This window comes from Ctenocephalides felis, unplaced genomic scaffold (assembly GCF_003426905.1).
Source record: "Ctenocephalides felis isolate EL2017-DRISC unplaced genomic scaffold, ASM342690v1 CF-g0.4_SCAFFOLD_01604, whole genome shotgun sequence".
Taxonomy (NCBI): Eukaryota; Metazoa; Arthropoda; class Insecta; order Siphonaptera; family Pulicidae; genus Ctenocephalides; species Ctenocephalides felis.
The window spans coordinates 40,341,597-40,361,026 of record NW_020537758.1 but is presented as its reverse complement, the minus strand read 5'-3'; the positions used below and the strand labels follow the sequence as shown (position 1 = coordinate 40,361,026).

At 28.4% G+C, this 19,430-nt stretch overlaps 4 protein-coding genes across 4 annotated transcripts in view; 1 reads left to right on the top strand and 3 right to left on the bottom strand.

The window, feature by feature from the left end:
• LOC113372160 (regucalcin-like) overlaps window positions 1–19,430 on the bottom strand; it is a 43,441-nt gene that overhangs the window by 8,637 nt on the left and 15,374 nt on the right. The window lies entirely within an intron of this gene.
• LOC113373765 (kinesin-associated protein 3-like) lies at window positions 373–5,781 on the bottom strand. The gene is given in 18 exon segments (XM_026614041.1): window positions 373–411; window positions 534–603; window positions 1,369–1,465; window positions 1,556–1,706; window positions 1,874–1,992; window positions 2,104–2,328; window positions 2,428–2,593; window positions 2,840–3,058; window positions 3,149–3,249; window positions 3,317–3,346; window positions 3,349–3,790; window positions 3,793–3,891; window positions 4,198–4,290; window positions 4,376–4,512; window positions 4,832–5,038; window positions 5,106–5,268; window positions 5,425–5,542; window positions 5,625–5,781. Coding segments are annotated over 18 exon segments (2,607 nt in total). The 5' UTR covers window positions 5,756–5,781.
• LOC113373764 (probable glutamate receptor) lies at window positions 11,713–15,083 on the top strand. The gene is made up of 10 exons (XM_026614040.1): window positions 11,713–11,779; window positions 11,861–12,034; window positions 12,092–12,283; window positions 12,403–12,589; window positions 13,328–13,540; window positions 13,759–13,845; window positions 13,986–14,088; window positions 14,355–14,463; window positions 14,594–14,778; window positions 14,844–15,083. Exons 1-10 carry the CDS (start codon window positions 11,713–11,715, stop codon window positions 15,081–15,083), a joined length of 1,557 nt encoding a protein of 518 aa, XP_026469825.1.
• LOC113373763 (regucalcin-like) lies at window positions 15,298–19,424 on the bottom strand. The gene is made up of 6 exons (XM_026614039.1): window positions 19,404–19,424; window positions 17,019–17,184; window positions 16,679–16,885; window positions 16,340–16,555; window positions 16,122–16,255; window positions 15,298–15,520 (listed from the first exon to the last, which is right to left on the bottom strand). Exons 1-6 carry the CDS (start codon window positions 19,422–19,424, stop codon window positions 15,299–15,301), a joined length of 966 nt encoding a protein of 321 aa, XP_026469824.1. The 3' UTR covers window position 15,298.

Here is a 19,430-nt window from a genome sequence, read left to right as displayed (position 1 = left end):
TTACTTAATTGCGCAACCCGTGTGAGAACAGCCTTAATTTTATCTTCACTATTCAATATCTTAAAACAATAGCTTACATTGTTTAGCTTCTAGTATGTGCTCAATGCGCTTAAAATCGATGAAAGGCATAATTTATAACTTAAATTAGCATCTTTTAGTTCCATGCATAGTGAATATTATTATTATACATACATACATTCATTTCGTCAAAAGAAACTATCTCGTGCGTAAAACTACTTGTACTAATTAATAAACTACTCTTACTTATAAAAAATTATCTTTAAATCTCAACACATAAAAAGCCTTGTTAGTGAAAAATAGAGATTATTCCAAATATGTTTAAATAATCCAAATGCTTGAATGAATTATTATTTACACATGAATTTCACACAGTGACAATCTGCAAGTCCACTATGTGTATAAACATTATATATGATCGGTGAAAATTTAATGCACATAAAAATCAAACGCAAAAACACGATTTGAAATTCTTTGTCCAAATTTGTAGAAATTAAAAAAATATAATAATTTACCGGTGGGTTTCGAAAACTGGCAGGCAACATTGCAGCGTGCCTCTTATTCTGGATTGGCGGCAGACCTGACCTTTTTACGAACGAATTCCAATAAAGTTATATGTTAAAAACTATGTTTTCCAATACTATATTATATTCTAACATATTTTCAGGTATTATTTGTCACTATATGAAAATCATGAGAAGGATAGCTATAATAAAGTGTTAAAAATCCAATGGAAGTCCTTACTCAATTTGATTCATATTCTAATGAGTGAAGAGTTGGATATTAATAAAATTCTAAATAACGGTGTTAATAGAACAAGAGAAAAACTTCGAAAACATCGTAATAATTTTTCTATTTTTGATATACTAAAATGTATTATAAAAATTGAAACACTGAATAATAAAATCTCTTGAGTGCTCCAAAATAGACATTGAATTAAACTTATTTCTCTATGCTCAAAATTATTGATTAAACTGTTTTCAAAAAGTAAATTTTGCGTGTATCTTTAAACATCAATAGATTATTTAATTAATATGCTAATGTAAGTTAAAATGCTAATGTATTATCCGACTCCCCTTAATAATATTATTAAATAAATAGTATAATAATTAAAAGAAGATATAATCCGTGCATCTAAAATATTTTTTTCTACATAATTGAAGTATACGAAATCTCCAATAGAAATGCATGCTAAATTATTGAATCACAATGCATTTGATTACATAAATGACTTCCATAACCGTGCACAAGATCATAATTAAGCTTTTAAATTATAGCGATATTTTTTAATGTATAATTCATATGATAATACCTAAGATGATTTTAAATAAATATAATTTATTCACTCACCGACTGCCCGGTCTACTATAGTTGTCTAAAGCAGAAATTGCACGGAACGCATCGCAATCGTCGTTGTTTAAAGAAGCCCGAGAATCCGAGCCAGAACCTGCAGAATGGTAATAGTTTTAATAGTTTAAAAAATTGAAAAAGGCAAACATTAATTCAATAAAAAAAACGATAAGTTTATTGAACTTACCAGGTCCATGAGGAATATCGTTACTCATAAAGTCGGTTGTAAGATAGGCAGGCAAATCTAATTCATCACTGGGATCAAAATCATGGCTATCTACTGCATGAGATTCAACCATGTTCAACCATTGACTATTATGCTCACGGAATTTTTCCAACTGCAATAATATTATAATATAGAATAAAATATTTAAATAGTATTAACTTATAAATATTTAGGCATTTAACAAACATTTAAGAGAACTTTGCCCAAACACACATAAAAAGAAACCAGAATATTTTATACATATTGATTGCATCTTTTATATCTTGAATGTTAACTTACCTTAATCCTGGATGCCCAACCTTCATCAGATATAGCAATGATATCTAAACAGGAATCACAAACTTTTTGAATCTCTGTGTTTTTATCGTGCATCAGATCTATTAGATAAGCAGCAGCATCTATTAAAAAAAATCATTGAATATATTACAAAATCTTATATATAACAACACTTTCTATTATACGTTGAACATATAAACAAACCCAATAAAAATGATATTTTAAAATCATACCAGTTTCTTTTGTCAGATACTCTCTTGTACTTTCATGCCTCAGGACTTGGTAAAATACGAATATTATCTGTAGAACAATTTCATCATCTTCTTGTTTTGCCTTTAATAGCTCAATTAGGGATAGCAAAATATCAGCTTTACAAAGTAACATAGCACAAGCTTCATCACAAGCAGCTGTACCAAGTAAGACTACAACTTCTAAACATAAATCATCCTCACGTTTGCCTGTAAAATAAGAAGCATTTAAAAAACAAAAATAATTCATATAATCTGTGATTAAAAATTGCAATGTTCCACATTTCACTAATAATAAAGATATCAAACCTGGTATTAAATTGGTCCGTATCCAAGGAACCAAATTATAATTTTGAAGTAATATAGTGTAGTCAATTTCAGGTAGTGCAAGACATCCCAGTAAACCTACACACTCCACTACAAAATCTTCATTCTCACTAGTTGTTAGAACTCCTGTTATATCATCTATAAATTTCTAAAAATATAAAATATATGGTTTTTAAAATTGCTCAAAAAATTATGAATAAGATATTTATAAAAGAGGTGACAGTCAAATTGTTGAAAAAAGTGAAAGTAAAACTGCATGCAAACATATAAGCAATAAACAACAAAAAAAAATTAAATCAAAAAGTTAAAAAATAACAAAACAAATATAATGTAAATTTTAAATAAATCTAAATAGTTTTAGATTGAAATTGAAATTAAATTATATTTCTCTTACCACAAATTTATGTTTTGTTGTATCGTGCATAGCAATATTCCTCAGTAGTTTTATTATTAAAGAATCTTCGAATCTTACTGCCCTGGACATCAGGTCTTGTAATCTGTTATTTTCAACCATTAGTTGGGCATTTCTTTTATTCACAGCAAGATTAATGCATAATGCTATTAAATCCATATCAACAGTTTTTTCCATGCAAAGTAACAACATATCAGTAACCTGGAAAAATAGACAAAATTCAATATCACATACAAAACTACTGGTAATACAAAAGTACTCAAAAGTACTAGGTAATACAAAAGTACTCACCAAAGTAACACAGTCAGTATATGTAAACATCGATTTCACCTTATCATCAATACTCAAATGGTAGAGAATTTTGATCACAATATTGTAATGTTTATCATCACCTACAAACAGATATATTATTTTATAAACAACAAATTATTTTTTATAAAATATAATAATTATACTTACTTAATAAGCTGACCAATTTTGGTAAAATCCTACACGTATCATTTTTAACCTCAATTTGGAGTCGAAAGAAAGATTATATAACAACTTTAATGAAACATGCACTAAATCCTGATTTGAACTTAATAGTAACCTAGGCAATTTTTCTATAATATTCAATTCACTCATATCATCCTTGTTATCAGCAACTATTGACAATTTCTTTAAGAAAGTCACAATTAAGATCAACAATTCAAAATTATTTCGTTCCAATGTTTTTACTAATAATCCAACTATATTCTTTTTTCGCATTTTTTCTTCAACTTTAACATCTTCAGCAATGTTTATTAATAAATAAAAGGCTATTCGTAACAACTGTTCCTGTTTTCTGGTAAGCGATTTGAATTGACGCTTCATTTTATCAAAATCTTCTTTAATTTTCTTAATATCTGTTGTTGTTTGCAAATCAATATCACTGCATAGGTTTTCATGATAGCTATGTTCATAAGTTTAGATCTAATCAAAGAGTTCTGATCTGTCCAGTTTCCTGACTTGGGCCTTTGCTTAAGTTCTGGAATTCTTCGTTTTGGGGGATCGGGCTAATTGAAAAATGAATAAGATAAGAATGACATTTAAACAATTACTTGTTACTCATGATAACAACTTACAAGAATAGGTGATTTGATATCTTCAATACTCATTGTTGCTTCATTAAAATTTTCATTTTAAGACAATGCCTAATATATTTTCTATGATTTATTAGAAATATTTTTTACATTGATTAGTATAATTACAAGTTGTAAAGTCTATATAATAAATTAAAACCAAAATAATGGCAGAAAAGCAGAATTTAGAATGATTTCTTAACATTTATATAACATAAAAATAAATTTAACTACTCATACCTTCACATAACTTTTCCTTGTTTCTATATCATTTTTCCATTGGTCATATCGTTTTAATTCATAATCAATAACATCCATGCATAGTGATCCAATCTGAAATTTTTCACATTTTTTTAAATATTTACTCAAAGACATATAAGCTATAGTACTTACTATTGTACTACTTTATAGTATTTACCTTATATTGCAAAATGATTGGATGAAACCTTGTATAAGTCGAAAAACAAAAAAATGTATATACGAGATTTGTACTTAAATCTATACTTCGTTTCCAATCTTCACGTAATACTCTGGATAATGCACATAATACAGTTTCTAAAATTGGTTGAAAGATTTATTAATTTATTATTGCAGTTTGAACAATTTTCATACTTTTTTTAAATCACAAATAATTTAATTATAAAAAATATCCAGAATTAATAATAAATATTGTAGAGCATCAACTGCCTTTATTAATAACTGAATAAATATTTTGTCTGATTCAAAAGCTAGAACTAATTTTAAATGCTTTATGATAGTTTTAGAAACATCTACCAACTATCATATGTGCATAAAAAGCTAATATATTATAATATTATGAATTATATTTATAAAATATATAACACCCTTTTTATGCAAAGAATTAAATAGTTACCATTTTGAGATAAGCCTAATAGATTGTCAGGATTCCTTGCCAATTGTAAAAGTAATGCTGAGCCTTTGATTTTTTCTGGAATATCTTCATACAATAGTTCAACATATTCTTCAATATTTCCAATAATAGCTTTTTCAGTCATTCCGTCAGGTTTTTCTCCTGGACTCATAGAACCACTATTTTGCTGTGGAGACTTCACAGACCGATCTAATAAATAAATTCAAACCACATTAAATTATATCAATATTTCTCAATTTACAACTCAATGACTCACCATTAAAATTACTATTGCGATGTTTGAGATAACATATCAAGTGCTCAACATCCTTCAACTTGGTCATATGTATTAGATTACATTTCTCTATAACTTCTTGCGCCAAAGCCGCGCAATCTGTCTTCGCACTCAAATTTTTTAGCCTAATAATTTTTTGACAACCCTTCAAATAGAATATAAATTATAAAGTGACTGGAAAAATAATGTTTTGGCTTATAATCGTCAAAGAAACCAAGGTCAGAAATGACACAGGTGTGTAATTTGTAAGTAAATAGTATTGATTGTGCCGTGCTATATATAACATATATGGATCAAATACCTTGCGTTCGCCTAATACAGGGTCACCTAATTCACCGAGTAATGTAGCTTCCACTTCATAATTTACAATTAGAGCACTTTCTGTGGGATGAACATCGATTGCACCAGATTTGACTTTTCTGTTTATCAAAAATATAACAAACGTCACCAAACGTCAAGTTGACATAAGATTTTCGCAAGAGACGCGTGCTAAAAACTTACCTTTTCAAGAACTTGGCATCCTCAGATTGCATTGCGTACGATAATATTTTACAGCAAATATAGTATATGTAGTGTAGGAAAAACAAAAACAAAGACAATCCTGTAATTAGGTGAAAAATAACAGATAACATGCAAAATAGTTAAATCGATGGCGTCTCGATTCTTCACCCTAATTCTCTCTCCATAGTGATATTGCAAACTTACGTTGGTATTATATTTTCCGAGCACGCATTTTCTTCTATTCTTATGTTGGTACTGAGAATAGGGTAAAGGGGTTGAGAAAATAGATCAAATGCGCACAAATGCGACATGCACGCACTAGAATAGAGCCCGCATGCGCCGACAAATAACATATAATGCAAGATATTGTCCTTTTTATAATTATATATGCTTATACACACACACATATATATATATATATATATATATATATATATATATATATACAGGAAACCCCCACATAACGCGGTACTTCTATAACACGCGATTTCGCTCCAACACGTGTTCGCTCTACGGTTTGAGAATTAAGCAATACCCTAATAAAATACAAAATATAGTAAAACGGAAAAAATAAAACTTTTAAAAGTTCAATAAATGTGATGAAACTAATGCAAAACATGTCTAATTTGATATTTATTATTCGAGCGCGTACGTTCTATCGAAAAAAAATCTAGGTTTAGGTTCCGTTAACAATTAGTCTTAAACAAAAAATCGTTCAATGAGCATAAAATATTAATTAAGATATCTCTGTATGTGGTAAATATACAAATATCTTTTCGCTAAAAGCATGAAATCGCTTTACGCCTTGAAGGATGAGGATTTCCTGCAAAAAAGGATAATCGCATTGAATAGCGCTTACTTATTGTTAATTTTGACTAAATCATATTATTCATATAATGTATATTACATCTTTAAAAAAATAATAAACATAACAATATTTATCAAGAAATCATGATATGTAGCATGTTTTTTGAATCCTCTCTTTGTACTAGTTCTTTGTCCCCTATAACACGGATTCGCATAACACGTTAGTTTTTTAGATCGCATCTACCGTGTTATACGGGATTTACCTGTATATAGATAGATATATACTTCATTCAAATTCAACATTTACAATTTAAGTCAATACATTTATACCATAATATAACTAAACTAATATCAGTTATGTTTATGAACAACTCTAAGATTAACCTAATGACAATTAATATTTATCTTGGATTAAAAAAATTCATTAATTGAATAGATAGGTTGATCTATAAGATGTTTTTGTGTATATATATATATATATATATATATATATATATATATATATCCTACCCGGTCCTACCCTGAAAGCAATGTATGCGGAAAATGCGGGCACAATGACGAGGGGGCGCTATAACGCGTATTTTTCGTATAATTTTAATGACAAACTGTAAAAAACAGTTGAAAAAATAGAGGAAAAGTGGCACCAAGGAAAAAATTGCATGCGAGCGCTGAGGACCCTTGAACTGCTCCAGTATATATGTATCGAAAACCAAACCCGAGCTACAAAACATGATGAGCAGAATCGTCGAAGTGGGTACAAGATATGGAACAGAGATCAACATCGACAAATTAATGAAAAAATCAAAACGAGATGATGGAAAATGGTAGGAAATAGATAATTAAATATCTAGACCATATCCAATATTTGGGAACCATCCTGACCAGAGACGGATACTGCATAAGAGAGATCAGGGATCGCGAGCACCAAGGCGGCATTCCCGAAGAACGGTACTGACTATAGCAAACTCGAGTCTCGACCTGCGTAGAGGCTAATAAAGTGCTACGTCTGGAAAATAGCTCTGTAAGGATGAAAGACATGGACTCTAAGAAACGCCGACAAGAACTATCTGGAGAATTCTATGTTCTATTCAAGAACTATCTGGAATAGAAAAGATAAAGTAGACAGATAAGATAACAAATGAAGAAGTCCTGATAAGAGTCAACGAAGAAAGGACAGTATACTGAGAACAATCCTTTCGTTCTGCAAAAAATGCCTCCTGCACGACATAGTCGAAGATAAAATAGAAGGACTGAAAGGAATAGGAAGAAAAAGAATGCAGATGGTTGACGACTTAAATAAACAAAGGAGGGAAAAAGGGAATCATTAACTTTGTGGTGCTCTCACATCATAGACCGGCTTTCAGGAAAACTAACATTTATTATACATATACATCATATATATATTATATATATATATATATATATATATATACAGGGCCGGTCCTGCCTTGCATGCGATGCATGCAAAAAATGCGGGCGCACGCCTTAGGGGGCGCCAAAACGAGTTTCGGAAATTAAATTTATAATATAATATTTATATTTTTTTATATAAAATCTAGAATTATTTATATAAAATCTAGAATTATTTATATAAAATTTAGTATACATAATAAATTATAATAAACAATCTAACTTAATTAGGGATACACAAAAAGCATTTATTCACATTTATTTTGCAATGTGATATCAGTAGAAACAAAACAATTAACCGATTAATAACTTTGGAAATTAGTAAATAACAGCTCTGTTCATTGCTTAATCTACTTATTCAATTTTTTCTTTGTTTGAAGTTACCGTGGAATCGAAAAAGAAATTATCTAGTGTTCAAACCTGCGAAAGGTTAAATTAATTATTGGGCATTATTGACGAAAAATTGCGAGCTGATTTAATTAAAACGGAACTTGTTAATAAATATAAACAAATTATAATCGGGAAAATAAAAAATGGGTTTCGCTTCTGATGAATTTTAAATGTTGAAGACATGCGTGGTTAGGGTTATGAAAATGGAGCAAATATGAAAAATGAAAGCCAATTTTAAGAAATAATGAAGCTACTATATGTTTCGTCGTAAATTGACCAAGAAAATCTTTAATTACCAAGTTATAATTATCATCGTTTTCTGTAGATTTAACAAATGTTGTAATAAATGCATCGCAAATATACTTCGTCTCATAGGTCGTGAATTGACCAAGAAAATCTTTAATTTTCAAGTTATAATTGTCATCGTTTTCTGCAAATTTAACAAATAATGCCTCGAAAATATACTTCGTCTCATAAGTCGTGAATTGAACAATTCGTTAATAATCAAATTATAATTATCATCTTTATCTCCAATCATAGGTCGTGTATTGACCAAGAAAATCTTCAATAATCAAGTTATAATTGCTATCGTTTGCTTCAGTTTTAACAAAAAATGAGGTACTGCCTCGAAAATATACTTTGTCTCATGGGTCATGAATTGATCAAGAAAATTTTTAATAATCAAGTACTTAGGAACAAAAATCTTTAAGCTTTTTTTATACATAATTTAATTATTAACTATTAACTAGATACAAATATAATTTGTTTGTTTCAGTACAGTTAAGAGAATATGTAATTTCTTTGCATATTTTACTAATTTAGGACAATACTTTAAAAATAGGTTAAAAGTTTAACTTTAAAACAACAATCTGATACTTTGAATCTGATTGGAAAGTAAAACTGAATACAATTCGGCTTTTACAATACCAATAAGAAGAAGTTTACGATGCAATTTTGGATATTGTAAATAATGAAAAAATAAATTAAAATAAAATTTAATTTAAAACATAAAATACAAAGGTTATGTTTATAAAGTGAAGACTATTCTTCTTTTGCTCTTTTGGCGAGATTTGCTCTATAGAATAAATCGCATAATAAATAAGTTAAATGTTTCAAAAACAAAATATTAATATTACACCTACGTTAGATTTGAAAATTTAAAAATATTTGATTATGATCAACCCGCGAATCGCCTCGATTTTCTAAATAAATTTAAAATCAATGTATTTTATGCGCTTTTACATTATATCTAAATTATTGTGTACTAAATCCAGAATGATTAAAAATTAATTTAAAAAAATAAAGTAATGTAATGTAAGTAAATGTAAAAGAAAATTTTAATGAAAAACTGATAAAACAGTTGAAATTATTGGGGGGGGGGGGCGCTAGAACAAATCTTGCATGCGGGCGCTGAGGACCCCAGGACCGGCCCTGTATATATATATATATATATATATATATAACAATAATAATAATAATAATCAATTAGCATCAATAAAATTTAACTATAAACAATTGTTAATACTTTAATGAAGGAAAAATGGGTAAAATTCAAGCATACAGACCATGGAATTGCCTTAGGGCAGATCTGTTACAAAAATCAATTATTCATATATATTATCAGATATATTGAGTTGAATTCAAGAATAATTCTTGGTATCCGAATTCAAGTGTACGGTTTGGTAAAAATTTACACTCTCCTCTTACACTCTTCCCTTATTTGCAAAATAATAGAAATATTAATATTGAAAGACGATGGTCATAAATCCAGAAATAGTAATAAAAAGATTATCATGTACATTTTAATATCCGATATTTATATTTAATTATTTTACTATTTTATTGAAACACCACAGAAATAAAGATAAATAAGAATGCATTTTGTTGCGTAAACTTGCGATTTAATTCGACCAAGTAAGAGAAATATAAAAGAATTATAACTTATTTTAGATATTATATTTATTACTTAGGGGCCGTTCAAGTATTACGTAAGCGCTATAGGAGGGCGGGGGGTTGTTGATTTGCTTATTTTGGGTTGACATGGGGGGCAGGGGAGTCTGGATGATGATTACGTCATAGGTAGTATTTTTATTTTTTTACATTAATTGCAAAATGTTTACGTAATCATGGGGGTAGGGGGTAAGAGCTTTGCTTACTTTTGCTGACAAGGGGGATTGGGGGTAAATAATTGTAATAAATCTGCTTACGTAATACTTGAACGATCCCTTATTTATACAATAAGCATACCCATCAATTCTAGAACAATCATTAATAATAGATTTAAAAAAATAAAAATATTTTCCTACATATGTTTTTATTTGTGGTTATTTCCCCAATATTTTTCCAGAAATATCAATTGAAATAAATAATTCAAAGTTAGTTATTTTTGACGTGCATCTGGAACTCATCATGCATGTTTTACCATACTTTCCATAAAAAACTCAAATCAGATTCTTGTTAATTATTTTTTCCATTTCAAGCAATTATAATGTTTTCGACAAGAATTATAATATTTGTCTATCGGTTATTTATAATAATTATTGAGTATCTATAAATATGAGAGGTTTTGATATGTGTATATTTATTTTCGAAGTTGCATGTGATAAACGGATACAAACTTTAAATCACAATACGTGTTTGTTAAAAATTTACAATTAAAATCTAATAACATAACAGAAAATTAACATTTTAATTCAATAGAAAAAATCATATATTTTATTGTATAGATCAAAAAAAAAGCAAATATATAATGAGCAATGATTTTAAATATTACAGCGGATGAAATTGTTAGGTTGATTGAAAAAATAGGTATCGAAATTAAATACTTTGAATATTTTACTAGTTTGAAAATGTTAGTATATTATTGTTAGTATAGTGGAAATAGTGAATCAAATCAATAACAGCGCAAACTATACACTTATTTAAGGCAATTTAACAAGAGTTAAATTTACCTTTCACATTTTTCTGATACAGTCATCATGAACAGGAACAATTTTTAATTCAAATATATTTGACGACTCCTTGAACTTAGCATATCTGAATTAATTATTTTCTTTTATAATTTTATATGAAAGATAGTTTTCATATTACAGCTTTGCTATATTTGCAAAATGCTTACTGCATAGCAATATTTGAAGAAAGAGTCAATGGAGAATATAATTCTGTGAATAATTTTCTATGGAATAGTCCCATAATTATGTATGATGTTCAAAATGAAAGTAATTTAACAGAAAATGTGCTAAATTCATTAAATGCTGGTTGCGAAGTAAGTATAAAATAAACATATGTTTAGATTACTATATAGTAATCTGTTCTCTTTTCTCTATTAAAATACTCATAATCATCATCTAATAAAAAATATAATTTATAAAAAATTTAGGCGTACATAATAAATTTAATTGATAGAGATGGAATTGAAATATTTTTAAACTCGTATATAAATGCTGTCTCTAAAGCTGATCGAAGAATATGTGATAGAAAAATGATCATCATCCTAAATGAAGAGCAACAAAATGAATCTACTGTTTTGGAACATCAACTATTTGAAGGTATAATAATATAGGATATACTTAATAATGTTCAATAAAAATGTCTTTATACTATGCATATACAAAAATTATTTTTTCTAGATTTTCCTAATATTGTCATTATAACAAAATCTTCTCAAAATTCATACAAGCTATCCACAACAAAATATGGTGGAAAATACAACCACACAGAAGAACTATATTTAAACATATGGCATAATGCAAGTTTCCGTTCTGATCGACATTTATTTTCCAATAAAATATCAGATATGGAAGGTACTCGTATAAAAATAGGTATTTTTATTATCTATATTTAATATTTGATCTTTTCAGGAAGAAATTTAAAAATTGTAACATTTAATTATAAACCGTATGCTATTTGGACAAGAGTGGAATCTGGCGGAAACGCCGGATATTTAGAAGAAGGTCCAGAAAGTTACGGAACAGTTTATATTGATGGAACGGAACTTCGAGCTTGTTTAGAATTCTGCAATAAACATAATTGCACTATTAGCTTAATTGGTGGTAAGAATTAGTTCTGTCAATCATCATTGAAAGATAATCTGATGCTTGGGAACGAGATTATGCAAGTAAAATTGAAAAGAATATTTCCTTATAATTCATACAAATCTATTAATTCGTAGTCGATGAAGAAGAATGGGGAGAAATATATGAAAATGGCACTGGAATAGGAATTCTTGGTACTCTTTCCGAAGGAAAAGTGGATTTAGGCGTGGGATCAGTATACTCATGGTATCACGAATATGAATTTCTGGATCTTTCTCTTCCGATGGTTCGAACTGGTATTACAGTTATAGCACCTATACCAAAGTAAATAAAATATATTTACATATTTCAAAAAATAATGAAGATTCTTGTTCATACTAAATTGTACGTACAATGCTGGAAATCTATAAACTTAGAGTAGGTCGACCACATTGAAAAAAAATTATATTCTCAAAAAATCTTTGGAGTTACAAGCGAACTCATTTGCTAACAATAAGAGTTCTGTTTTAGATTTATTTATTTAAACATAATATTCTCGTTCATTACTTAAATATATATGGAGCAGATGAAATGGTTTATGGTAAACATATCTCACAATAAAAATTATAACTAATTGTGAATAGCATTTTGCCTTAAGGCTTCAAACTTCCAGATATGTATACGTAATAAATTTCATCAATAAAAATTGAGATTCAGCTATTTAGGTAAATATAACTGTTTAAGAAATAGCATTTTCTGTTTCTCTACAAAATAATCAATACGATTACCAATTGAAGTCTTTCAAACATACTTTTATAATATCTGTAGTTATATAAATCAAATTAATTTATTTATTACATTTTTTTTATTTCATATTTTTTATAATTCAACCGCTTATCGTAGGCCTGAAATATTTTAGCCTGTTATTTCATACATCGAAATCTATCGTTGTGCAAAGTTTCATCAAAATCAAAAACTCATCTAGAATCTTAGGATAATAAGGACATTAGACTAGAGTTATTAACTTAATATTATTATTTTCATACTATTATGTAAGTAATTATTGATTTTCTAATTTTACAGGTTACGTCCGGGATGGTCGATTCCAATAAGACCTTTTTCTTCAAAATTATGGCTTGGGCTTATTGTTTCTATAGCAGTATCAATAATTGCTTCCTATATTTCTGATAAATTTAAAAATACTCCATACACAAGTATAGAAAACGAAACGATCTTTATTATAAGATATTTACTTTTACAACCTCCACCGGATGCCGATAGCTTAAAATATAACAGGTAAGATGAAAAACATTTAATACTTTTTCTTTAAGCATATAAATAATTTATATGAATTTTATTTTGAAACTTATCTAAAGTCTTAAGACTTATCTAAAGTCTTAACAATTGTTTAGGCAGCTTTTTCGGCAATGTTGCAATAAGTCAAATTACATTCATATTAGAAAGGAAAACCACTGGGTTACTTCCTAATTCAATTGTGTTTTGTTATATTTCAGATTTATCGTATCAGGAATTTTATTACTGGCTTTGATGTTGTCAAATGCATATGCTGGCGGCTTGTCCAGTATTATGACTATTCCAGTGTAAGCACTCATGATTCTATCTAGACCGCTTTTTATATTATTTATGTATTAATTGCACACATAAAGCTTGAATTTTGCATACATAAAGCTTTTATAATGTAAGTTTTATATATTTTTGACACGATTTTGGAATATTGTAGACACGATCCACCAATCGATTCAGTAAAAGATTTGTCATCCAAAAATATGGAATGGGGAGCAAACTCCGATGCTTGGCTTTATTCTTTAGTGGCAGCAGAAGAGGTAAAAATTTTAGGTAACTTTAAGTAGATATTAAGATATCGTAATTGTTCAAGTTTTTAAATAAAAAGAAAAACAAGAAATTGAACTGAAAAAAATGTGGAAACCGTTAATTTAACTATCAACGTCCGAAGGACTAATATAATTCGGTTTTGATAAATTGAAAATTCTCAGTTTTAATCATTAAAATACATAAAATAAAACGATCTTATGATAATCATGATGTGCCTCATATGAGCTTAAAATAGACACTTATTTTCCATTCACAGCCGGAATTGATTCATTTACGATCCATGTTCAGAAAGTTGAATGATGACCAATTGATTAAGCGACAACGTTCCGGAGATTTTGCTTTCAGTGTCGAAAGATTACCTTCAGGTTTTATTTATTTAATTGCATATTAAATACATAATGTTTACATATGTATTGCATATGTAAAACCCTTCAGGTTTTATTTATTTAATTGCATATTAAATACATAATATTTACATATGTATTGCATATATAGATCATTTTGCGGTAGGAGATTATATAAAAGAAGAATACATCGATCGTCTGCGATTGATGAAGGAAGATATTTATTGGGAGCAGTGTGTGGCAATGATGCCTAAAAGTTCACCATTTTTGGATTCCTATAACATGCATATTTTAAGAATATTAGAAACAGGATTGCCAGCATTTTGGGAATTCAAGGTAAACTTATATTTTCCATTTTTATTCCGCGATTTTTAAGATTTCAAACAGGTTTTTTTTCGCAGGTTTCAATTAAATACTTAAACAATAAGGTCCAATTAGGTATTTTATTATCGAATACTATGCACGACAATTCCGGACCTGTAAAGTTAAAGCCCGACCACATTTCCGGGGCTCTGATCGCATGGACGTTGGGAATGATAATTTCTACTGCAATATTCATTTGTGAATTATTGGTAAAACGTCTTGGCAACAAAGAATTGTATTTGAATAACATAGAACGTGAAATAAATTTTAGATTTTAGTGATACTGATTTTTTATTACGCTTATGAAAGATGGTGAAGAAACTTTGTTATGTTTATTGAAAGTAGAACCTATGTACCATCACCATAAAAAATATAAAACTGTTTTCTTCTTTTCAAACTTGTTTAATTATAACAAAAATATAATAAAAATATATATTATATATATATATATATATATATATATATATATATATATTCAATTTTGGACCAAGAATTAGTTGTCTAAGCGAACAGTATTGGCAGGAAGACCTTTAGCACCCAAACCAGTCACTTCGAAAATTGCGCCTGCGGGCTGACCTAATGATTTGTTGTTAGGTCCAAGAGAACATGTTGTAACGTACAAAATATCACGATTTTTTCCTCCAAAGCACACTGATGTCACTTGTGATGTGGGAATAATAACGGTTTTCAATATTTCACCATTTTGCACATCGACCTTAAACCGATAACATAATAATCAATCACACCGATTATATGCATATATGAAAATACCCACATATTTTTATCTGTATTCATATCATATATGATAATTGAGCATTAAGCATTAGTTTCCCTAGAGCTACAAACTATACAATTCAAACTTTGTGCGGGTTATTTTTATCTTCCTAAACGAGATTATGTTTTGGCCAGTAAAGCCAATATGCTAATTTTATGTTTACTCGGCGTTTGAAGTCATTCTGAATCATTTAACACCAAAATTGGAATAGTATCAGTGTATGTATGGACCAAAATATGATCGTTCGTCAAAATTTTTTAAAAAACTGTTGATCTGATTTGATAAATTTTAAAACTCCTCGATGAAACTTGGTAAAACACGCATTGATTATAATAATAAATATAATAACTATAACTACAGTTTTGCGTCACGATCGGCCGAGCTAATTCTTCATATTTAGCAGATAATGGCAACATTTTTTGACCACGTTTTCACTCAAAGCCCTAAGCCGATTTTAAAAATTCAAAAAAGTTTCCATATCAATATTAACCAATATCAATATGATCAAATTGTAATTAATGGTTAACAGAACAGATATTACCTGAACAACTCGACCACCAAAGAATAAAGCAATCCACAAATGCCCATCACAGTCAATGGTAATACCATCTGGTAAAGATCCCTCTGGTAATCCATGCAGAGGTAACTTAGAATCAAACACCACTCTTCCTTCACCTATAAAACATTCCATTCAATCATTATTTAAAAATTCGTGAGTTGTAAAAATAGCATGAACAATTAACATATATAAGTACTTACCAATATTACCAGTTTTACTATCATAGGAATATTCAGTAACTGCATGTTTTAGAGAATCTGCATAGTACATTTTCCCTGTTTTTTCATTCCAAGCCAAACCATTTGATAATCCAACATTTTTTACTCTGGTTGTTAACATTGGTTTGTCCAGAGGAGAATAAGATACAAGAACACCACAATGAACATCAGAGGATGTCCAATCAATCAACATAGTCCCTAAAATATAAATAATAATTGCACAAGTTATTTGTAAGACGGACTTATAAGATTTGGATTATATGATAATGAAATTTTTATAAATTGAGTACTATTATTATTGAAAAGCGAAGTAGTTTTTACCAGTATAAAGCCGCCCTTGAAAATCAGCTTTTCCATCGTTAACTCTTCCCATCTTAGGTTCAAGTCCAGTTACCAAATCCTTGACAATCGTAACATTGTTTGCATTTCCATTCCATTCAATCAAAGTAATTTTATCATCAAAACCAATTACAAATCTATCAGTGGAACCTGTGACTGGTATTACAAAACCCACATGTTTAGCTCCTCCTAAAATTATAAATACTTTTATTATTAATATACCATAAATAGTCAAATTTATGCATTACGACAGACCAGATAATTTAATTTGATTATTAAACAAGTGTATTAGATATAATCTTACTATTCAAAAATTTATTACCGACAACTGCTTTGTTTGTAGTTTTTGTAGCTGGATCATAACGGCCAATAATATTTGCAACTATATCTACAAAGTATAAACATTGCTGTGAGTCATCCCAATGTGGACCTTCTCCGAGCTGGTAATACTGGTCACTTATTTGTTTAACGCTATGTGAATGTTCCATCTAAAATAATAAACAATTATATTATTTGTACATTCAATTAATATAAAATTGGAATAGCAATTGTATTAGCAATGAGAAATAGTGGTATATATATTTTATAATTATATATCTTCCACTACATATAATTATACATAGTTTTGTAGCAGGCATCAATAATATATATATATATATATATATATATATAAATATATATATATATATATATATATATATTACAAAATATATATTTACATTATATATAAAATTACACACTAAATACTTAATTTTAACGTTGTTATTCCACAAGGTATACTACTAAAAAATATCTACGAAAATGTGATAAATTAAATGTAAATATGGAATTTATATGTTTTGATAGCTAATCTAAGAAGCTGTTCAATAGCCACAACAACATTTATCACAATGACATTAATAATAAAGGTTAAATTAATGAGATCTCAAGTTGGTGGGTCAACCCATCTATAAGGAGTTAATATTTTTTTCCTTCATACTTAAATCTCCTGAATGCTGATCTTCCATTCGAACCGGAATTTCCATGTGCTTTTTTAAGGTTGCACGTTGCACTTTATAATTTTGAAATTGTCCTTATGCAATCAGTAACCTCTCCGAGATTTAACAGAACAGCCTTTTATATTTATACTTATATTATAAATAATTTTTGAATTTATTTGATGTTCAATACTCAAATAGAGATGTATATTCATTTTTCGAACACATACATTGTTAAAGAGTTCTGTGTTTTCGCATTGTGCAAATTTTTAAATTTTTCGAAAAAAATTGTTTACATTATAAAAAAATTGTAATATAGAATCGTGACAATTAGTTGTATTAGAATATGTAGAACCACGTGTCTTTGTATGTTACAGTTTCTGACCTTTTTGGAAGTTATATTTTAGTCAGAAAATCAGATTTGCTGATTTTATTACTTCGTAACGCTTTAAGTAGAAAGTAAGTTTATTTAATTCAGTTAAAATTTAAAATTTAGCCCCATAAGTTCATTAGCTTTGCAAGATGCTCGGCCAAGTCAAATTCCCTAATATCAAATCCCCAATAGCAAAAAATCTTGAACCGATTTCGTAATTTTAAAAAGACCTCGTAAAAAGAATGGAATGTGTTAAATAATTTAAATTTAATACGACTTGATCTCTAAGAACGAGAAAGAGAAAAAAATATTTAACATATAAACATTTGAAAATTTCATCTAAATAGCTAAAGTTCAATTTTTATTATTATATCTACACATGGGGAAGTTCATTCATTATATATATATATATATATATATATATATATGTGTGTGTGTGTGCGTATATACGAGGTCTGTTCAAAAAGTACCCGGAATTTTCGTTTTTTCAAAAAAATATTTATTTATTCGTCTACATTAATGTGGTCCCCTTCAAAGTAGTCCCCCCCAGATATAATACACTTATGCCAGCGTTTTTTCCAATTTTCGAAGCACCCTTGATATTCACTTTTTGATATGTCCTTGAGCACTCTCAGCGATTTTCTTCAATCGAGGAAAACCGCCGTCCTTTCATGGGTCTCTTCAACTTTGGGAATAGGAAAAAGTCACACGGAGCCATATCTGGTGAATTTTTGCACTTTGCAACACTTTATTTCATTTTTTACGCAAAATTTAATACAAATTCTTTGACTTTTCAATTCTTCCATTGTAAAAATCGCCGAGCTCAGAAAAACACGTCGAACCTTAGCGACTACCACAGACAAAGTAAACAGTGAATATAGCTGAAAATTTCATCATACTTTAGGGGCATGTATACCAACACAATAAAAAAAAATTTTGACAATCAGACACTCCAGACCCGCGAAATTTAATTATTAGTAATCCCGGGTACTTTTTGAACACACCTCGTATATATATGTATATATATATATATATATATATATATATATAATTAGTAATATTAACTCATACAATAAATTCTTTATCGTATATCAAATATAACATTTGTGCTAAATAAAATCTTATAAAAGCATTAATTTTTGCAGGTTAATTAAATGAAATAAAGTTTCTAAAGATATTATAAACGAGAACACCATTCTGATCTCGGTTTGTTTTATATAAATTAACTCATGTAAATAAATATATATCGTTTATACTTATATAAATTTATTTAAGTATAAATGCTTTATAATATCATATCTTTTTGAGATTATTTTATCAGGATTAGCATTCAAGCTAATCATCGACCAAACAATACCATTGAATATAAGTGCCTCATATGAAT

What these genes read in the sequence shown, in the direction of transcription:
- LOC113373763 (XM_026614039.1), bottom strand. Translation starts at nt 19,424, where the DNA reads ATGAGGCACTTATATTCAATG. An exon ending in TCAAGGGCGGCTTTATACTG is followed by an intron (nt 16,556 to 16,678) that starts GTAAAAACTACT and finishes TTTATATTTTAG; the next exon opens with GGACTATGTTGATTGATTGG. An exon ending in TAGTAAAACTGGTAATATTG is followed by an intron (nt 16,256 to 16,339) that starts GTAAGTACTTAT and finishes AATGTTTTATAG; the next exon opens with GTGAAGGAAGAGTGGTGTTT.
- LOC113373764 (XM_026614040.1), top strand. Translation starts at nt 11,713, where the DNA reads ATGATCATCATCCTAAATGAAGAGCAACAAAATGAATCTACTGTTTTG. An exon ending in GATAGCTTAAAATATAACAG is followed by an intron (nt 13,541 to 13,758) that starts GTAAGATGAAAA and finishes GTTATATTTCAG; the next exon opens with ATTTATCGTATCAGGAATTT. An exon ending in TGTCGAAAGATTACCTTCAG is followed by an intron (nt 14,464 to 14,593) that starts GTTTTATTTATT and finishes TTGCATATATAG; the next exon opens with ATCATTTTGCGGTAGGAGAT.